At 34.9% G+C, this 22097-nt stretch overlaps 1 protein-coding gene across 2 annotated transcripts in view; it reads right to left on the bottom strand.

Annotated features, from left to right (window-relative positions):
- LOC117912613 overlaps positions 1 to 21445 on the bottom strand; it is a 58867-nt gene extending 37422 nt beyond the window's left edge. The window contains exons 1-5 of one of the 2 annotated variants that reach the window (XM_034827274.1): positions 21068 to 21445; positions 19595 to 19766; positions 19257 to 19474; positions 12509 to 12569; positions 1522 to 1594 (exon numbers count right to left, since the gene is read on the bottom strand). In XM_034827274.1, coding sequence (XP_034683165.1) covers positions 1522 to 1594; positions 12509 to 12569; positions 19257 to 19474; positions 19595 to 19766; positions 21068 to 21424 — 881 coding nt within the window. In that variant the 5' untranslated portion in view covers positions 21425 to 21445. Of the gene's footprint in view, positions 1 to 1521; positions 1595 to 12508; positions 12570 to 19256; positions 19475 to 19594; positions 19767 to 21062 lie in introns of both variants that reach the window. The other variant, XM_034827275.1, reaches the window with a different exon arrangement.
- Positions 21446 to 22097: the final 652 nt, after the last annotated feature.

The following is a 22097-nucleotide window of genomic DNA, read 5'->3' as shown; positions in this document are numbered from 1 at the left end:
GAAACCATTTGTCTGAAGAATTGGTGCATGCTTCCTCCAAACCAGCTGGAGATGGGATGGCTATGGAAGCCAAGATCTCAGCACTTTAGGAAGACATGATTATAGCATTTGATTTGGGCCTCAGGAACCAACTTGGGGAAGGGATTCCATAGCAGTTATTTCCTTGGTTTTCTGGAGGCTAACTCACTGACTGAGGAGTACGGCCTGCTCACTGGTTGAATAGGATTAAGGTTCTTTTGCAGGAAACCATCTCCTCCCTTATTTGGAGACCTACATCATCCAGTCAGGTGTTAAATAATTGGTAAAAAGGGGTGTTAGATCCTGACATGAATTTTTGGAACTTTATCCCTTTTTTATCTTTGGTGTGTGGAAAGCTTTCTTTCTTCTTCTTCTTCTTCCTCTAGGTCTAACTTATCTCGAAAAAAAAGTCCCCCAAGTAGCCTCTTCCAAACTTTCCAGTAATATGAGAACCTTTGCCTACATAACCTACACAAATCCAGAAGACTTTGAGAACACTCTGATAAGATCACCTTTATGGCCTCTGAGTAAGGCAAATCAGCCTCCATTTCAATAAAAAGATGCTAGGAATACCAGTGAACTCCATAGACTGAAACCAAAGGGAAGTGAGAGAGCAAATACTGGAGACAGAGGTCTCTATCAAACATCCTCTTATCTCAAAAATTCTGGAATTCTCTTAAGCTAGGTCACCACAGGGCAGCAAAGTAATATCACAACACTCCCCCCAAAGGATATAATTAACACATTTGCTACCTCTAGATGCAAACTACAAGGTACCAACAAATAAAACAACCACAGCTTAGGTTTAAACGCCTAACATGAAAGAAACTATACTAAAAACTTCATACTCATCAGTTGTTAAGCGCTTTTAATATATTGCCTATAAAAAAAAAACCACTAAGGGACAGGCTAATGGAGAAGACATTTAATTTCTTGTCTTTTTATCTATATACACTGGATACACACAAAAACATAAAAGAGAAGTCATTTATCAGAAAATGAAAATGTCAATAAGAATATCAGCAGAGATAATCATAGTAACAGATCCAAGGCATAACAGAGATATGTAGACATGCAAGTGAGCATTAAGAAGAATGAGTGCTAAGATGCAAATTAATACATTTGGACCATGATACAGACCACATATTATAATCACATTAAACAGTCATCATCATCACTGCCAAATTATAGTAAAATGGTCATGAATATTTTTTTTTTGATAGGAAACGACAAAGGAATATATTGATAAAAAGAAGGTACAAATAGAAGGATGAGGAATCCTCCCAACAAAGAAAAACAAGACTACAAGAGTCAAGATAGGCTAGAGTGTCTTCTTTTCCCTTTTTATGAATATTTCAAGCTAGGCTTAATTCATTGTGTCAGTTTAATTCGTCAACTTTGACAGCCAAATCACAAAGTCAAGATTGCCCCTACTAACAGTCCATGTTTCCAAAATTCATCACAAAGAATATGTCAGGAGCATTAATCTGCTATAAAAGTTACCTATCATAGGATTCAGCCCTGGTATATGCTTGGATCACCCAATTATATGTCTCTGTATCAGGTTTCATGTAATCTGCCATGGAAAACTAAGCATAAGCATTATAGAAACCTTTATCAATTTGAAAGTACAAGCTAGACAAATTAACCTAATTGATAAGAACTCCTGTCTAAATCTGCAACATTAACTAGAAGTTGGTTCAAAGCACAAAGTTCAAATCAACTTCTAGTTAATTCGTAAGATGTAACATGAAAATAATCTACCCTTATTAAATTATAACTTTGAGTCCTTTGAGTTAGTTCAAAGTACAACATTCCATCAACTTCTAGTTAACTGGTAAGGAGTAAGGACTAGAAATTAGCCCCATTTATTTCAAGTTTCAATTTCCAAATCTTTTAGATTTGCAAGGACTAGAAATTTATATATTTCCTCTATGCTAGTTGATTACTACTCAAAAACCACACATTTTAGAGAATAATTCTCACGAGTTTCACATCTTTTGAGTAGTAATTATGCCTAAAACACTCAATTAACATGTTTTTTCCCTTGCAAGAGTTACTAACAAGTTTTATGAAGTTTTGGAGTCGTTTCAAGGTATGATTTTGATAAATTGGTAACAAAAGAGATGAATCAAATTGAAGAGAACAAATAAAGTTGATGATGATCCAAATGCATAATGAAAGAAGCAATGCAATCGGTTTGGATTGGGATTTGGAGTTGATTTGGAGGTATTGAAGTGGAATCAAAAGAAAGAAATGGAAGAAATGACAAAAAGGAGTTGAAAAACTATGTTTTTCCATTCCGCATGAACATGCGAAAAATTCGCACAGTCGTGCGAAATGGAACAAAAAGGATTTTGGCTGCAGCTCAAAGGGGAAAAGTGAAAATTGATTTCGCATGACCATGTGAAAATTTCGCACAGTCATGCGAAATGCTCCAAGAAGGCGAAAATGGTACTGATGAATTTTCCACTTCGCACAATCGTGCGAAATTGCATTTTTTCCAGATTTCTTGGTGAAAAAGCCTCCGAAAGACCTCTTAGATGATGTCAAGTGTCCACTTGACCTTGGCCTATAAATAGAAACTTGATTTACTCATTTTGGGGGATTTTTTTACAATTTTGTAATTGTAGAACTTTCCAGATTTCCTCTCTCTATATAATATTCTACTTTCCTTCATTTTCTCTTATTTTCTCACTAGCCAAACATGCCTTGTGAGATCAAATCTCCAAGCATGAGTGGCTAAATCTCGTTTTTCTTGGAGGAGGGAGGATCTAAAGGCAAAATCTATGGTGAATTAGAGAAATGAGCTTGAATTGCAAAGGTAATTTGATCCAATTGATTGATTAATTGAAATTTGGGGATTTTTCTCTTCAAATTGTCTTGGATGATTACTACAATGCAAGCTAGGTAGATTCATCAAATTCTTAATGCTAGATTTGATGAAATTGAATAGTTGCATTGTGTGAATCATTGGAAGATAATTTAAGATGAATTGAATATATGATTTGAATTGATCTCTTGGATTAGATAACCTAATTTGAAGAGAAATTAGATCTAGACCTAAAGTTAAATAAAAAATCGGTTTAGATGAAAATTTAGGTTTTCAATCTAATTTGATGAAAATTAGATCTTAACATCTATTCACCATAGAGATTGTTTTCTAGAAAATCCTAACTCCGAGAATTTCATTTTCTATTAATTTTCTTTTATTTTACATTTCATTTTCTTCTCAATTTGGAATCATTGTCATTTTGAATTGTAATCATGAATTGTCAAATCATTTTCACTTGATCTCAATCATTTCTTTTCCTCTCATTCAAGCTTTCATTACCAAGAATAATCCATCTTTGTGGACGATACTTAAAAACCACTATACTACAGTAGTTTGTACTAAAACCACTTTTTGATTGGGTACAAATTGCTATAGAATGGTAAATTAGGTTATAAAATTTGTTTTGATCCAATAAACGACAAAAATCAGAGCAATCACTAGTTCTGTCCTCTATCCATCCTGGATTTCAATTTTCATCAAAACCTTTCTGATCTAGAGATTGAAGAGCTAACTACCCTTCTTTCCTTCTTGTTATATGTGTACCTATCACCTTCCTTCCTAGATGAAAAGGTTTGGTCATGGACACCCTTAGAACCCTTCTTAGTGAGCCCATTCTACAAAGTTCTTCCATTCTCTCCTGTCTTGACTCCCTTTGCTCTTGCTAATTAATCTGGGACTCAAAAGCTCCACCTAAGGTTAAGGTTTTTTGCATAGTTTGTGGCTAATAAAAAGGTTAAGGCCAATGACTTCAATTAAGGAGGCCTTACAAAGCTCTTAGTTGGGACCAACGTGTTGTATGTTTGAAAAGTAATGAATAAGCATATCATTTTTGTTTTTTTTTTTTTTTTTATTGTCTCACAACACTAGAACCGTGGCATTGATTGTTTGATATAGCCAATGTAGAATGGGTTCCTCCTATAGGCATAGCAAAGGCGTTGGGAATCTCTTTTAAAGGCTTTGGCAGCCTAGCAAAAGGGAAGGCTCTTTCACAAGTATCTATCTTATCCTTGATATAGCTTTGGATGGAGAGGAATGCTAAGATATTTGAGGGTAGATGGAGATATGTGGATGCCATCCGAGATTTAATTTACTTTTTCTCTTCCCTTGGGCCTAATTGACTAAGTCTTTTGTATATTCCTTTGTATATTCTAGTCAAAGAGATTGAAGAAGAAAATTATGATTGATTGGTTAACACCTCTCCCCTAAAAATAGTAGGTTTAGTAAAGTCAAACTTTGACAAATTTTCTTTAGGCAATCTTGGACAACTAAGTATTAAATCCATAATAAGAGATCATCTAGGTACAATATTAAGAGCTTACTCTAGATCAGCAGGAGTGAGATCATCTATTGAGACATAGATATTAGCATTGTTAAAGGTTTATTAAAGTTCAAATCTTTATGCCTATCCAATCTAACTTCACTCGACAAATAACTCCACTCACCCATGAAAGAGACTTCAATGCAAACAGTTGTTCCAACTCTGTTATGAAAGAAAGTTGCAGAAGAGAAACACTAATGTGATAAGTCTTCCTGGTTTTCCCTAATGAGGGGCTTTAGGGAGTAGTGTCCTCCATTATATTCTCCACCCACCCACTGACCACATTCATCTCCACAGCACCTCTTGGGTCACACGAAATATTTGATTGTAAAAAAGGAACACAAAGCCATAGAAAATCATCCTCCAATAATGTTCCATTAGAGGTGACTCTTTCTTTATGGTCATGGAAATGGACATTAGTTGTTAACTGACAAAAGATTGGGAATGGTACAGAGGATTTGAAACTGAGGAACTCAAACATGTAAGAAAAATTAAAGTAACTGTGAAACAGTAGGTGAGATAAAACCCAAAGCAGACTCCTCAAATAAGGTCTTCAGAATAGGGAATCTCAGCTTCAATTGCATCTCACATACTAGCCAGCTTCAAACTTAAGACAATGCTCCGATGATCTCTAATAATAACCTCTAGTCCTATCCTAGCTAGCATTGTCAAGGAGACATCCTAAAAAATTGAGCTCTAGTTCCCTCCAAGAATAGTTGAGGGTAAGGGCTAAGTAAAACAACAAACTGAACACCAATCACACTCTTCCATTCTATATGAGCAGGATTGAAACTAAAGCAAAAATCGAGAGAAACACACAAAGAATGAGATTTGCGAGAAAAATATAGGGTAGACATGATGTTGGCGAGTCGGAGTTGGAGATAATTCTAGATAAACTCTAGCTAATTATCCAGTTATTTTATTAAAGTATTTATCTGGCTTTTTATTTCAAATAAAGGTGTGTAACCCCCTAGTTTTTAGCCCTCTGTTTAATGGTTTCCTAGTCCTTCAGAATATTTTATTTTTTCCATAATTATTTTCATGAATAAATTGCCTATTTATTTAGGGTTAGCATTCTGAATGAAAGATAGAACAGAGAATTATGTTTCCTCCCTAATTTCATGGTATCAGAGCAGCAACACATTTGGGCTTCATTCAACCTTAGTGTGAAGACTGCCATGACTGGAGGACGTCGTGGAGACGAGTCTTCATCAGCTACTTCAGGTTCCATACAGCAGATGGTTCAACCTGTGTTTGCTTCACTATTATACAGAGGAGACAATACCTCTTTGCAATTTCTTGGACATAAAATGAATCGAAAAAGTTGGCTGAAATGGTTCCAGGTTATGAAATTGGTGATTAAAGGAAGAGAAAAATTAAGGCACATGATAGGAACCACAACGAAGCCTCATGAAGATGATCTGACCCTTCAAAATTGGGACTTAGAAGATTCCATCGTTATTGCATGGCTGATTAATTCAATAGAGCTCAAGATTGGTCAAATGTACCTATTTCTACGTACAACAAAGGATGTGTGGGATGCAGTAAAGAGGACTAATTCAGACCTTAGAAACTCAACCCACATTTTTTAAATCGGATGCAAATTGAAGAGACCACACAAGGTAATCATTGTGTAACTCAATATTACACTGATCTTCAAGCTTTATTGCAAGAGTTAGATTTATTTATAGAGGTCAATTGTTGCTTTGACTGTACTATAAAACAAAGAAGGAAAGAATGTTTGATTTTTTGGCAGGTCTCAATAAGGACCTGGACGAGGTGTGAGGAAGGGTCCTTGAAAAGGAACCAGTTACATCTCTTGATGAAGTATTCGCTCAAGTCAAAAGGGAAGAAAATCGGAGAAAGGTGATGTTGGGAGAAGAGAAGGACTCAATCAATACCCTCATGGAAGGTTCTGCTCTGGCTTCAAAAGGAGGTGATAATGGATACCATGGGGAGCAGAGAACTAGAAGAAGAATGTGTTATGATCATTGTAATAGACTTGGCCACACCAAAGACAAATGTTGGCCGCTGCATGGCAAACCTACCAATTGGAGGCCTAGATAGAATGATGGAAGGGGTTTTCAGGTTTCAAAAAATGCAGGAACAGTCTCTAAAAGTGAAGAATCCACAACCACACAAATCTTTCTTAGCAAGGAAAAGATAGACCAGCTGTGTAGACTTCTGAATCAATCACAACAGTTCAAACCCAGCATCAAATCTTATAGTCTTGCTTCAATAGTTAACTTCTTAGCAGCCCTTAGTGTCACAAAAAATTCAAAAGCACCTTGGATTGTAGATTCAAGTGCTTCAGACCATATGATAGGTACTTTTCAATTATTTTTCTTCATACACTCCTTGTTCCGATAATTTAAGGGTCAAGATAGCTAGTGAGTCCTTGTCAATTGTTGCAACAAAAGGCTCAATTAAAATCTCTGAAAATATTAACTTAACTTCAGTACTTTATGTTCCAAATTTATCATGTAACCTACAGTCTATAAGTTAACTAGAGATCTTGGTTGCATTGCTAAATTTCCCCCTCTTCTTGTGAATTTTAGGAGTTACACTTAGGGAAGACAATGGGCAGTGCTAAGTTACATGAAGGGTTGTATTTTTTTTAGAATGCAGACTCTAAGACTAGACAATCTCTTGTTTTTGGATTTGAATTTGTTTCTATTACTAGTGATGAAATAATATAGTAGTGTTATAGATTAGGCCACCCTAATTTCACTTACTTAAAAAACTTGTTTCCATTGTTATTAAAAAATAAAGACCCTCATACCTTTCAATGTCAAATTTGTCAAATTGCCATGCATACTCATGTTCCTTTCTTCCTACAGCCATACAAATCATCAAGGCCTTTTTCTGTTATCCATAGCAATATGTGGGGACCATCTAGAGTAACTAAATGGTCCGTAACTTTTATTGATGTCTAGTTGGGTATACTTCTAAAAGAAAATTTTGAAACTTGCAAAATATTTCAAACCTTCCATTCAATGATTAAAACTCAATTTCAAGCATAAACCCAAGTCCCTCCTTACGATTGACAACAATCAAGAATATTTCCATTCTATTTCAGGAGGTTACCTAGAACAAAACGACATCATTCACTAGAGTTCATATGTCAATACACCTCAACAAAATAGCCTTGCCGAGAGAAAAAGTTGTCACCTCTAAAAAGTAGCTCAAGCTCTCATGTTTAGGACTGAGGGCTCAAGCACCTCATGTTTAGAACCCAATTTCAAGCCAAAATCCAAGTCCCTAGGACTGACAACAGTCAGGAATATTTCCATTCTGTTTTAAGAGGTTACCTACAACAACATGGAATCATTCAGCAGAGTTCTTATGTCAATACACCTCAACAAAATGGCCTTGCCAAGAGAAAAAACCGTCACCTCTTAGAAGTTGCTTGAGCCCTCATGTTTACCATGTGTATACCTAAATACTTGTGGAGAGAAGTTGTCCTTAAGGCATGCTATCTAATTAACCGACTCCCAAGTTGTTTCCTTCAGTATCGTATGTGTCTGTCCTCATTGAGTTTTATCCCACATTTCCAACACTCAACTCCTTACCCTTGAAAATGTTTGGTTGTTTGCCTTCACCCATGTCCAAAACCAAAACAAAAGCAAACCCAATCCACAAGCCATCAAGTGTGTGTTCTTAGGATACTCTGCAACCCAAAACGGGTGCAAGTGTTTTTCTCCAACCATAAAGAAATTTTTTGTCTATAGAGATGTCATCTTTTGCGAGTCCCAACTGTCCTTTTCTACAAACACTCTTTAAGGGGAGAACCTTGAGAGTGAAGAGTGTTTTGGGGAAACAAACGCACAGCCTATTAGTGTCTCATCTGCCCCTGAACAACCAAGTCTAGAAATCGATCAGAATTTGAATCCATAAAGCTACCCAATTCCACTCATCTCAATCTAGCTAAGCCCACTATGTCCCCAACTCAATACATTTCAGAAAGAGGGGGAGATCTAGAGATGAGCTTTGTGTTTATAGTAAAAAGATTAAACCTCAAAGGGGGCTGCCTATCCTAGAATCACATAGTTAAGAGCCTGAACTGAGTGTGATAGATTTGCAAAACAATCCAGATATTTTAGATTCTGCCCAAAAAAATCCAAATCAATCTGTCTCTAAAAATCTAGATTTACCTATAGCCCTTAGGAAAGGTGTAGGATCCTACACCATGCACCCATATCCCACTTTCTGTCATATAAATGTTTATCTTCTTCTTTCCAATCTTATACTACTAACATTTCTTGTGTTAAGATTTCAAAGTCTATACAAGAGGCCTTGACTATCCCTAAGTGGAAAAATGCAATACAGGAGCAAATGAAGGTGTTGAAAGAAAATACTACTTGGAAACTGGTTCAATTGCCAAAAGGGAAAACTACAATGGGTTGTAAATAAGTGTTCACTGTTAAATACAAATCAAATGGAATAGTTGAGAGGTATAAAAAATGTTAAATTACTAAAGGTTTCACTGAGACATACGAGATAGATTACCAAGAGACAATTACACCTGTTGCCAAATTAAACGCTATACAAGTCCTCTTGTCACTAGCAACCAACCTAGACTAGCCTCTTTAACAGTTGGATGTCAAGAATGCATTCCTAAACCGAGAACCAGACGAGGAAGTTTATATGAACTCGCCACTAGGATTTGAAGACAATGGAAGCAATAAACATGTCTACCAATTGAAACAATCCCTTTACGGTCTGAAATAATCTCCTAAGGCATTGTTCGAGAGATTCACCTGAACTATAAAAGGTCATGGATTTACATAGGAGCAAACTAATCATAACATATTCTTCAAGCACTTGTCAAATTGGTAAGATCACCATTCTCATAGTGTATGTTGTTGATATAATTCTCACAAGGAATGATCTTGAGGAGATGGAAAGGCTCACAAATGTTATGGGTAGAGAATTTGAAATTAAGGATCTCAAACCCCTAAGGTACTTCCTTGGAATGGAAGTGGCAAGGAGCAGAAAGGGTATTGTAGTCTCTAAAAGAAAGTATACTCTTGATTTGTTGAAGGAAATAGGTGTGCGCAGCTGCAAACTTGCTGATAGACCAATGGATCAAAATAAGAAAATTGGAACATATAATAATGGGACTCCTATGGACCAAGGCAGATATCAACGACTTATGGGTAAGCTTATTTATCTCACACACTCAACCAAATATTGCCTTTGCAGTGAGCATTGTAAGTTAATACATGCACGCCCTTGTGAAGAACAACTAGAAGTGGTGTTTTTTCAAATCTTGAGATATCTCAAATTGACTTCTAGGAAGGGACTTTTCTTTAGGAAATCAAAAGAGAGAAAATTAGAAGTTACTGACGTAGATTGAGCAGGATCAATAAAAGATAGGTGATCAACTTCCAGATACTGCACCTTTGTTTGGGGAAATCTTGTGAGATGGAGAAGTAAGAAGCAATCCGTGGTGACAAGAAGTGATGTTGAACTTGAGTTTAGAGCGATGGTTTTATGGAGAACTACATATGACTACAACCAATCCAATGTTACTATATTGTGACAAGAAAGCAGCCATAAGCATCTCATACAATTCAGTTCACCATGATAGAACAAAACATGTGGAGGTAGATTGTCATTTCATAAAAGAGAAGATTGAAGGAGAAATGCTTAATGTGAAGCATGTGCCTAAAAGGGAACAAGCAGTAGACATCCTAACAAAGGAACTGCCTTGTCAAAACTTTGACAAGCTCACAAGCAAGCTGGGCCTACTGAACACATACTCCCCAACTTGAGGGGGAGTGTTGGCAAGTAGGAGTTGGAGATTACTCTAGATAAACTCTAGCTAATTATCCAGTTATTTTATTAGAGTATTCATCTATTTTTTATTTTAAATAAAGGTGTGTAAACACCTAGTTTTTAGCCTTCCGTTTCATGGTTTCCTAGTCCTTAGGAACATGTTATTTCTTTTGTAATTATCTTCTTGTATAGATTACCTATTTATTTAGGGCTTGCGTTCTCAAATGAAAGATAGAATAGAGAGTTGTGTTTCCTTTTTGATTTCACATGACAAACTTCAATGAAATTTAAAGCTAAATTATTATTGAAGATACATGGCAAGGCATACATTCTCAAATAATGTGGCAATTATTTTGGTTTGCCCAATCCTTAATGTATTATAAAGGAGAACAAAATCTCCCTAAAGATCCAATGATGATATGAATCCTTCTGAAGTTTTTAAAATAGCACTGAACCTCTTGGTTTTCTTATACTCGGACCTCCTTTCTGTTAATTGATGTCAAGTATGATGACAGAAAGTGATTATATCAACAATTTTTTGATGCAAAAGAACTTTGTCCCTGTTAGAACTCCAGACTAGTAAAAGCACTCTAAATTACACTCACCCATTAATAGGCAAAGTCAACTAATTCAGCTTATAGTACATGGCCAATTCAACTAAGTACCAAGTAAAAAAGACAATCATCACTACCATTCACCCACAACATGTTCTGAACAGGTTTTTGGTCACCACCAGTAATTGGAACTACCTTTTTAACGGTCAGTACCACCATTATCACCACCTGCCTCCACAGCCACCTGTGTCACCAGAATTGTAGCCTAAACTGCCATTAACTTAATTAATGCATCTCATCAGAATTATCATTAGCACTAAATTGACTACAGCCTTCACCACACAAATACCCATTATTGCTGCCATTACAGGCCACTCATCAAATCTTATATCAACTACTATCTTTAGCATTGAACCAGACGCATCCTTACTAGATATGGACATAACTAGCTGAGAACTTATCATAGTCTAATCTTTGGTAGGTAGCTGGTAGAACTGCAAATATTGGTGAAACACCATATATGAGTTTGTTTTTTTTTTTTTTTTTTCTGATATGTAAAGATAGTTATGTATAAATTTAAAAACGAAAAAGTATATCAAAATACACAAGACATATACAAGGGGCACCTAAAGGAAGGCCTCAAAAGAGAGGACAGAAAAAACCACCCTTACACTCAACAAGACCCACCCAATCTTTAAAATCAAAGGCATTGAGCCTTCACCTATGTACATGCTAACCCACGCTAAAAGATTACAAAGGAACAACAGTTTTATCTTTTGATCAGTTTGTTCCTTGTTTTCAAAAGCTCTTTGATTTCGTTCTCACCAAATTGTCCAAAATATGCAAAGAGGCTACAAAGGAACCATGTCGACTTAACATGATATCTTTCACCAAAGAAGGAATCACCCAAACTACACAAATAAGGAGAACATGAGATGCCATAGAATCCTTGCTTTGGTGCAATGAAGTAGAATATGATCCATAGGCTCCCCCTCAAGTTTGCAAAGAAAACATACATGAGATATGACATCATCTTTTTTCTTTCTTTCTTTCTTTTATAATAAAAAACAAACAGTTCATTAACATGAAATAAGTATAAAGAAGGATGAGGATTCTGTCCTCTGTCCATCCACACATCTCTAATAAAAAGTAGGACAAAACTATCCATTCTAAGAAACATAGGACATTGTTAAAAAAAAAAGTGGTTCAAAATACAAAATCAATACTTAGGGGGTACAAATCTCCTACAAGAAACAACAAATGTTTTGCTCCCCATTTTGCTATCATATCCATAGCCAGCCATCAAATTTCCACAAGTCTCTTTCTTTCTTATTCATAAAGATAAAATTACTGCAGAATATATAACATCATCTTCAAATTTTAATTTAAAAGTTGAAATACAACTGAAGCTTTCATAAGGAGTTTTAGGAGTTGGGTTCACCTAAGGAAGTTTTGATGGTAGATTAAAGCTGTTACAGGGAGTTCTCAGATTTAGGTTCACTTTAGAGGAAGTATTGGAGGGTGGTGGAACTACTCAATAGATACTATTGGAGGGTGGTGAAATTGCCCCAAAGAGCATGCTGGAAGGTGGTTGGAGAGAGAGAGAGAGAGGTATGCACTGGCAGCCATATGGGAGCTCTTCAGGGGCTCTGCAATTTTTATATCATGAAAAAATCTCTGCAATTATATTATAACAAACTGTTTATAATTATCCTACAACTTAAAACAACCGAACAATCATAACATATAACTAAACAGGCATAAGTACAAGAAAATATAAACCTTCTCCATATTCCATATTCTCAAATGTTGCAAAAGCTATTTCAGGTATTCCACAAGTTGCCTACATGCAATAAACAAAAGATATCAGTCAGATGTTAGATGTTAGGAAAACAGGAGCAGGTCTATAGTAACCACAGGAAAGAGCTTTCCTGAAAAAGTAATGCTCTGATGGAGAATTTATCCATCAAGCAACAGCCAAAGCCTTCAACCAAGGTTCTTACAAACATGCACTGTGCATCTAGATTACCCTTCTCAACAACCATGGGATGCTTCCTTTTTAAAGGACAATCATGGGATTCTTTTAAACAGGATAAATTTAAGCAATCTGTAATCACATAAATCATTAATTTTGACATGCATAACAACTACAACACCACCTTTGTCAAATTGTTTAATTAATGCTCTAAAATGATGTTGAAAAGTGAACAGCATATACATTTAGCAACTACCACAAATGAAACCAAAAACAAAAAACAAAACAAAACAAAAAGGTGTGGCATTTCCATCCTATTGAAACTAATCAGGCAAACTACAAGTACTGAAAAAAGACCTAGCATTCCTTTTTCAGCAAAACAGTCCTACGAGTTGCTCAATCTAATAAGATCCATAAGAGAAATGCTACAATCTCTGATAGATCAAAAATCTCGAGTAGATATGAATCACTCCAAGGCCTTGTAATTTTGTGGTTTATTCAATGAACCACAACGGAATTCACTCTCTACATATGATGCAATCTGCGAAAAATAGATGTGAGAAGAACTCATTTTCCTCCAACACCGTTACCCACATCAGCACCATCCCAAAAGCTACTGGCATTACCTTGAAAAGAAACAAAGAAAGCATGTCCATGACAAGGATGAACAGGAAAGTAAACACAGGTTTTCCTTAACCAAAAAACTCTTTGAACTAACAAAATATGCAGCAGAGGTTATTAGCCAAAAAAAACAAAGGATTGGGAAAAAAAAGGAAAAAGGAAATGTTGGATGTCCAAATTTATAATATTTATAAATTGAACATGAGCTGTAGTTTTTTCTTTTCTTTTCTTTTTTTTTTTTTTTTTTTTCCTATAGGCAAGCTAGCAAAGGGTGCACCAAAGTAGTGCACAGAGATACCAAAAAGCAAGCCAAAAAGAATTAGTCTAGCCTCGGGAAATCTTGGTGCCTGCACTTGGTGTGGCTGTGCCTAAACCTATGCATCCAATATATTCTATGTTCTTGCCTCCAATTTCCCAAAAAATCTCCTCAATCTAACATAGTTTTAAAATGTAATGGCTAGTTTTAAAAACAAACAATAGAATTGACGCATTTTGTTCTTTAGTGGGTTAAAGCATAATCTCAAGTGTAAGGTGTAAATATCATAATTTACAAAATTAATCAAATAAAACTATAAAAATATAAGGCAAAGTACATAAACAAAATAAAAGAATAGAAAAAAATTATTAAAATAAATAAGAATTTTAAATTTTATCTAGTTTAAACAAAAATTGAAGCATCAAATTCTTCTTTCTTTTGTTTTTGTTTTTTTTTTTTTTTTACCATTCATTGTTGAATCACTTGTGTGAAGTTCTCGTAATTTCAAAGCCATAAAGCAATAATAGATAACTTCTCTCACCATCATTATTAGGACCAAAAACTTGGAGACTGACTAAATGAAACTATTCTTTTCAAATGAGCAAGAGATGGAATATGATAGACTCATAAGGAGCGGATGGATTTGGAGAAAAAAAAAAAAAAGAATTGAATTTAAATCTCCAATTTCCATGGTTGGAATGGAAGGAATTTGTGAAAAGAAATAATATGATTGATGTAATTGAGAAGAACCTTTCTATTTCAATTCCTTCTAGAAAGAATGGAATTTCACAAATAACATTCATTAAAACAGAAGATGTCTCACAACTTACCTTTTTTCAACATTACTCTTACAACTCCAACTCCAATCTTCTACAACTGGATATGTTTTTCCTTATCCTTCTTCTTTTGTTGTCGTTTTGTCCATCCTCATCTAGTTTTTATTTGACATTTTTCTATTTAGAAACTAACACATTCATTGATATGAATTTAAAAATAAAAATGAAGTGTGAGGAATCCTTCCAAGATTTACAAAATCTGATTGAAAGAAGAGATGGAGCAAACTTCTATGAGAGACTAAGGAGATCCATACATCGCTAGAGTACCACATGCAACTATACAAGGTAAAGACTCAACACTCCTCCAGGGCGTAAATAATCTCCTACAAAGTGAACCTAAAACATTGCTCCTCTCTTTGCTAAAAGATCAGCAACATTATTAATTCAACAAGAAGACTAAGAGAAAGAGCAGTCCAGAAGATGTGCAAGTATGAAACATATAATATTTGACAAAGCCACCCATAGTAACTCAAAGGCCCTCTTTTCAATTTAGCCACCAAGATGACAATATGGTAAGAGTCCCGTTCCACAAGTAGGTTAGAAAGTCTAAGCACCCTGGCTTGTAGCAAGGCCTGTAAAAAGGCTAAACCATCTCTTACTTGTTTTGAAAAGGCTCTAACCGCAACACCATTATAATCTCTTATCACCCCTCCAATCCTTAGTTGTCTTGGGTGTCCTAGGGCACAATCATCAAAATTTAACACCAAGGGCAGAACCCAACTAGGGAACAACTTCCTTTTTATTAGACAATTTTTACATATTAAAATTGCCAAAAAATACCTAAATAAATTCATATATCAAGAAATAAATTTGATGAAAATTTGTTCTAGTTAGGCAGAATCCTCCCAATAATAATTCAAAGTTTGTTTCAAATAAGTATAAAGATTTTCTTTTTTTCATAAAATCTACTAAATTCCTTTTTCTTTTTCTTTTTTAGGAAAAGAGTTTCTTTAAATAATTTTTCGAGTGAAATAAGCTTTCATTTGAATGATAACTTCTCTTCTTTTTATATATTTTCATGAAGTTGTGCATGTTTTTACTATATTTATTCAATTTTTAACAGTAATATGATTATTTTCATTATTTTCTCGTCAAGATTGGCTATAAGAATCCATTTTATTATTTTGATCTTACTAATCGATGATTAATAGATTAATCTTTATGTGCGATTGATGCATGCCATGATAGCAAAAGTGTTTTTTTCCATTTATTTTACAATAATAGATTGGTTTCTTTTCAACCCCTAAAGGAAATGAAGTTCAACTTCTTTCATTTCAAATATGTTAATTGAATTCATTGCCTTTAGGATTTATTTTTAAACCAACATAAAGAACAATATTGGTTGTCCCACTAGCACCTAAGCCACAAAACCTCTAAAACATGATCCAGACAAACTTTAAGCAATCTCCACTTGAAATGTCTCAAGTTTAGTCTCTTGAAGCATACCACATTAATTTTCCAATGCTTGAGCTGCCTTAACCAAAACCTTTCTTTTCCCAAGCATTCAACCCATTCACCCACCAAGACATTAATAAGCTCCATCAATTAGTGCAAGTTAACACAATCTAGTATTATATATATACAACAATGAAGCTTCTTCCATTCTCTTTTCAGCATATCCTCCCCATGTCTACCTTAGCTTGTAACCTTTAGATGATCACCATGATGCTATTTAACTTCAATAACCAAGAATAACAGGCAACATCATTCTTAAACCCTTTAAAGAAGAAATCTAAAACTGGAATCTGATTCTTCATCTTCACCCTCCTAAACCACCAATTCAACCCGGATAATATCACACAATAATACCCTAAAAGAACCTTCCATTCTAAATACAACTTCTGGAGTATAATCCAATAACCTAATCAATTCCCATAATCACTAACTCAACCCTCAATCTTTTCCCCCACCCAGAAACCACCCCTTTACTGGTTCTTAAAGTCTGAGTCTCTACTTTTATCTCATTGGACATTCCATGATCTCATTACATTGAGCCTGAGCCAAAATAGCCACACTGTCATCCAAGATTTGGCAATCAAGAGCAACTAACACATGTACAAGTCTCTTTTTTTTATCAGAGCACATGTACAAGTCTGACTTTTTATCCAAAAGAACCTAACAATTCCTTAGGTTGGGTTGCAACCCATTATCTATGTCATAGCATCATATATATTCTTAAGTTGTGTTAAATGGGAAGGTTTGAGGTCTTCCTCTTAAGGCTTCAAGGTAAGGCTGTAAGATGACCTGAGAAACACATGATGGAATGGATGGATGCAAAGAAGGGAAAATTTCAGTATTGATAACTTCTTCTTTTTTTGCATGGAAAGCTTCTTGGGAAAGGTTTTGACTTTGTATTAGCGGCAAAGGAGAAAATAGTCTTTGGTGAATCAATGTATTCTCTTTAAGGAAGATGAATAGTCAATAGATCACATCCTTTTGCATTGTGCTAGAGCTAGAGTGTTATCAAATTCAACATTGTCTTTGTTTAAGGTTGCATGGATGATGTCAAGTTTGGTAAGAGAAACCTTTTTAGAGTGACACTGTTCTTTTGTGGATAAAAAACCAGAAGGTGGTCTAAAGGGTTATACTGCCATGTGTTCTTCAGTCATTATGGATGAAGGGAAATTGTAGATCCTTTGAAAGCAAAGAAATATTTAATCAAGAGATGAAATTCATCTTTCTTTGTAATCCTTTGTTGTGAATTAAGATGTACATAACTGGGAGTTCCCTAACTGTTGGTGCATTAGTTAAGTTGGCAATTTTGTTTTATTCATCATGATTTAGGACTTTGTGCACTTTCCTATAGTTTACATTGCTCTTGAGGACTGAAAGTTGCTGAAAAATCAACCCAGGATTAAGTAGGTAAGCATAATTGACTTAATTCATAATAATGACGTAAAAGACATAAAGTGAACTTGTATGAAAATAAAAAAATATAATTGAATAATTTTTTTGAGTATTGTATATTAGAAAAAAGGAAATGGACATTTAAAGAATTCAAAAAATAGAAATTTTAATTAGAGCACTCAAGTGCCCACAAGGGCCACTCAAGCACTCTCAACGCTCACCCTCCAGTGGCCTTAACAAGTGCAAGAGGGCTCAAGATGGGATTGTCCAGATTTTCCAAGGTTCCAAATTTCTCCCAGATTCCAATTTCAATTTTGGTAAAATTTGATTGTTATTTTGAGTTCAAGTTCATTAGGGTTTATCCTATATCTATATGCCTAATATTAAGTAATTCCACTTTTTATGCACCTAAGTTTTATGTCATTACTCTTGGTGCTTAACCGGACACTCTCAAAGTATTTATAATTGTTCATTGAGTTCATGATAGAGAATTACATTCCTTCAAGGTGTTGAAGAGTGAGCACAGAGGTATCGCATAGTGGACATGAAAGTATGTGTAGGTACTATCGGCGTAAGTCTCAGGCAGTAGCAACTACCAAGTAAATTTGTGCATCCATTTCTTCATAGTTAGTGGATTTCAGCTCTGCAATCTCTAATCCCATGATTTTTACATCCACAAAGTCTATGAAAGGCTTTGTGGGTAATTTTCCACATAAATCATTTGTGTACTTGTGCGATTGAAATTCTTGAATTGATTAATAACTATCAATCTAATTAAACAATCCATAAAAAATCAAAAAATAAAAATTATCTTTGGGCTAAATAAACACCCTCCTCTAGATAGTTACACGATACAAGATCTTAAACTTTCACTAACCATGTTAAATTTTATAGATTGATTAGGATCTTTATGAAGGGCCCTTTATTTTTTATGTCGTTTCTTTTTCTCCTATGCTTCATGGCATCTTTGTAGACGACTTGTGTATTTCAGTGCAGTCTTTGTTACATGTTGTCAATACATTTATCATGTTTGCATATAAAAAGGAAAATAAAGAAAAATTGAAAGCATTTTGAAGTTGTGTTGCAACCACAATATCCATTCAAAGCCAATAAAAGAATAAAAAAAAAATAAGAATTCTCTATGATAGAACAATACACCATTGCAAGAAAGTTTCCCCAATGCCTATTATTGAGCCTCAAAATATAAAACACTCTATAATTACAAACTCTTCCCTTTACCCTTCCAATTTCAAGCTATGAACCTTCTTCCTCCATGTAATAAATTTATTAAAGCATCATTGAAAAGATTGCCTATGTTTCTGCTACCTGAACATTTAGAATGCTCCCAGCTTTCCAGTAAATATTTCCTTCCATTTGAGATTTCAACTTTTTCGTATCCCCCTCTTTGATTTACCACCAAAACTCCCTCCTAGGTCCAACCTCCTTAGTGTAGATGCCAATATGTTCTTTATAATCCTTCACCTTCTTCATTGGTGCTACTTTGTCTGATCATAAACTGCAATCTTCTATGTTTCCTCCTAAATTGCATAGCAAAATAGTGCCTCAACTGGATTGACTGTTGCACAGGTGAAGGTGCTCAGGTGTGCTTAGAGTCTTATAGGCTCAAAAGCCACTTGACCAAAAGGAGAAAGTACAAGTAGAGACAAAGAAAATGACAATAATAAGGCAAGAACCATGTTGCACCCAGCAAAGATCATACAAGCAGATAATACTTAGGAAGGCATGAATTTCTAACAACTGCCTCAAACACGAGGCTCCAGGCTTAATCTGCTTATTTGCTCCCTAGTTAGTAACACATCCAAGTGAAAGAGCAAGCCAAACCCCTTGAAAGATCTATAATTACACCCACATTACTTATTTGGTGTATTTATAATTAGACATCTAAACTATGTAATCCTGACTTCTTTGAAGGAATAAGCTAAACAGATAGATGTGAGAAGTTCAAAGTCATGAAACAAAATTCTATTAACTCACCTGCACACTAAGGAGACAGTTGAAATGATAAGTGGTTGCCATACGCCCAGCTGCCTCCATTTCATAGGCAATGGTTAGGGCATTAGAATGGTCCCCGACTTTACAGTCTTCCTCGATTAAAAGATCATATAGCTCATTTGTAGCTCTGAGCCCACCTTTGGCACCCTTCAGGAACACCTTGTTGGCATCTTCTAGATGATTATGCCTAACAAGCTCCTCTGATTAGAAGAACTTCACCATCTTAGATAAACGTTCAAAGCATTGAATGTGTGTCTCTTATTGGCATGTACATACAACTTGAAAACATAATAATCATTGAGTTAAGCATAACATCGTACCAACAAGAACTAGCCAAGCTTTGCGGATGTCAAAGTTCAATTTTTCCATAGCTGCCAGGATTTCTAAGCCTCTGGTAGCATACCCTTTGGAACCAAACAACCGAATCAATGCCACAAATGTTTCATGGAGAGGCCGAAGACCTGCACTTAACTCTCTCCTCAATGATTGCATCTGCACTAAAGCAACCTCAAATGTAAGTATACTCGGAATAAAGTGTCAACCATAAATACAAACAGAAATTAAAATTTGTCCTTTTTTCATAACCAGTTCTTTCATTACCAGTTCTTTCATTTTTGTCCACCTAGTATATTATTGTCATGTACTGATATTGCTACCTAAACCTAGAATTACTGGAAAGAAAGCAAAGTTTCTTAGCCTCCATTTGGAGCATGGAAAGTTTGAGGATAAAGATGATGGGAAAAAAAATAAGGGGGAAAAAAAGAAGAAAAGGAAGGGTGAAGGGAAAATAAAAAATAGGATTAATTGATTAAAAGGGATGAAAATATACCAAATTTGTAAAACTAATCTCTCCCATTTTTGAACTTGAAGAGTAACCCATTTTTGACATAAATAGCCTTCAACATTTTCATTATTTACATGTTTGTTTTAAAAGAAAAGATTATTTTTACAAGAAAAAAATGAGGGTATTTTTGTCCAAAATGGGTATTTTTTTTGGTAAAAAAAAGTGGGAGGTTAGATTTGCAATTTCATGTTTCCTTTGTCCCTTTTAATTGGTTATCCCTAAAAAATAAGTTTACATTATAAAATTCCAATCCCTATCCAATTTTATTGTTCTTTTATATAGAGAATGAAGAATTTGGCAATGCATATGTTTTAAAATTAGTTTTATAGATTTTATTCTTCTTTCTATTTTCCATGGTACATCAAAGAAGAGAATTGGGAATTGCTTATATTTTTTTTCCTCTCTACAACTTTTCAAGAGGGAGGAAAATAATTTGAGCTGCAAACAGCATCTTTGTTTGCATCTCCAACACACTTAATAGCATGTAATAAATTTACACAGAACCTAGAGCATCTATGTATTGTTTTTATCCAGGGGAACACTTCCAAAGTGGCATTATTCTTGAGGAAAAATATTTTGCAAAACAGCTTTCTCAAATGATTCTCTGAACACAAACATATTGTAAATATTTATCAAGGTTATTGACTCCCCTTCCGAGGAGCCTATATTTTCTGTCCTTTTCCAACAATTTCACACTAAACAATCACACTCTTAGAGAAACTGTTCTTCAAAAGAGTGATGCTACATTCCTTGAAGATACATATCATAATTTATCATCATTGCCTTGATTTTGTAAAAATTCGAAATGCTTAATAAGAAGCTGTTTGGCCAAGCATTTATGTAAACGAAAATTTTATTTGCATCGAGAAAATCATTTTCATTTCTACTGTCAAACAGCATTCATTTTCCTCCATGATCACAGTAACCAGACATAGAAAGAGCACCTCACCGCGCCCTCATCGTCTCCATTGAGAACGGTAGACACGATCAAGCCGTGGAACGAGCGAGGGCCAGGGCTGAGCCCGGCGGCAACCATGTCGTAGAACACTTCGGAAACTCCGGCGGTATCGGCGCTCCGGGCGCGCTCCATTAGCTCCTCCATGAACGTCAGTCTCAGAGCCTTCTCGCCGGCCGACACCGCCGTGACGGCGACGAAGCTGTCTTCCTTAGGCTGCTTTGTTTTTTTCTTCCGCCGTGGTCTCTTTTCCGGCGAAGAGATTGCCGAAGTTAGGGTCAGTGTCCGGCGAGGATTCGTAGGATAAGGGGATTTGAAGGGGAGGTGCGCGTATGTTAAGAGGCTCGACATTGTGAAGAATTGAAGACAGTGGATAAGAGGGAGGGAGTTGGGTTTTGAGGGTGTTCGGGTTTGAACTTCACAAGAATCAAAGCTCACGTGACATCACGTGTCTAGATTATTTTTTATTTATAAAATAAAATTGAAAAAAATGATTAATTTTTGGGATCCTAACCTAGTTTAGCTCGAACAAATACATTTGAAAATTGAACATTGATAGGTGCGTTGTTGTTATTCTACATTTGAAAATTGATAATAAAGATTAATAATGCAATTAAGGGGTCTATTTATATACAATTTTAAAGAAATAATCTAGGTGGATGTTTGGTAAATTAACTTAGGTGGTGTTTGTTTTTTTGGCTTTTTGCTGAAAACAATTTAGTTTTAGAATTTAGGTTGTTTGTTTTTCTACTTTTTCATGACTTATTATAAACTTTTTACTAAATAGAAAAAGCCAAAATATGTAGTTTTTTCTAAATAAAAAAAATAACATATTGATATTTTTATTTTTTAATATTTAATAGAAATAAAATACTACAAAAACAAACAACCTAATATTTAATACTATTAAGCATTAATGTTCTATTTAGAATTAAGTAAAAAAACAAACATCACCTTAATAATTTAAAGTGACTTAATAACTTAATTTAAGTTATTAAATAAATCAAATATATTTAGTAAAATA

This window comes from Vitis riparia, chromosome 4 (genome assembly GCF_004353265.1).
Source record: "Vitis riparia cultivar Riparia Gloire de Montpellier isolate 1030 chromosome 4, EGFV_Vit.rip_1.0, whole genome shotgun sequence".
NCBI classification, from domain to species: domain Eukaryota; kingdom Viridiplantae; phylum Streptophyta; class Magnoliopsida; order Vitales; family Vitaceae; genus Vitis; species Vitis riparia.
This window is presented reverse-complemented; position numbering and strand designations above follow the sequence as displayed.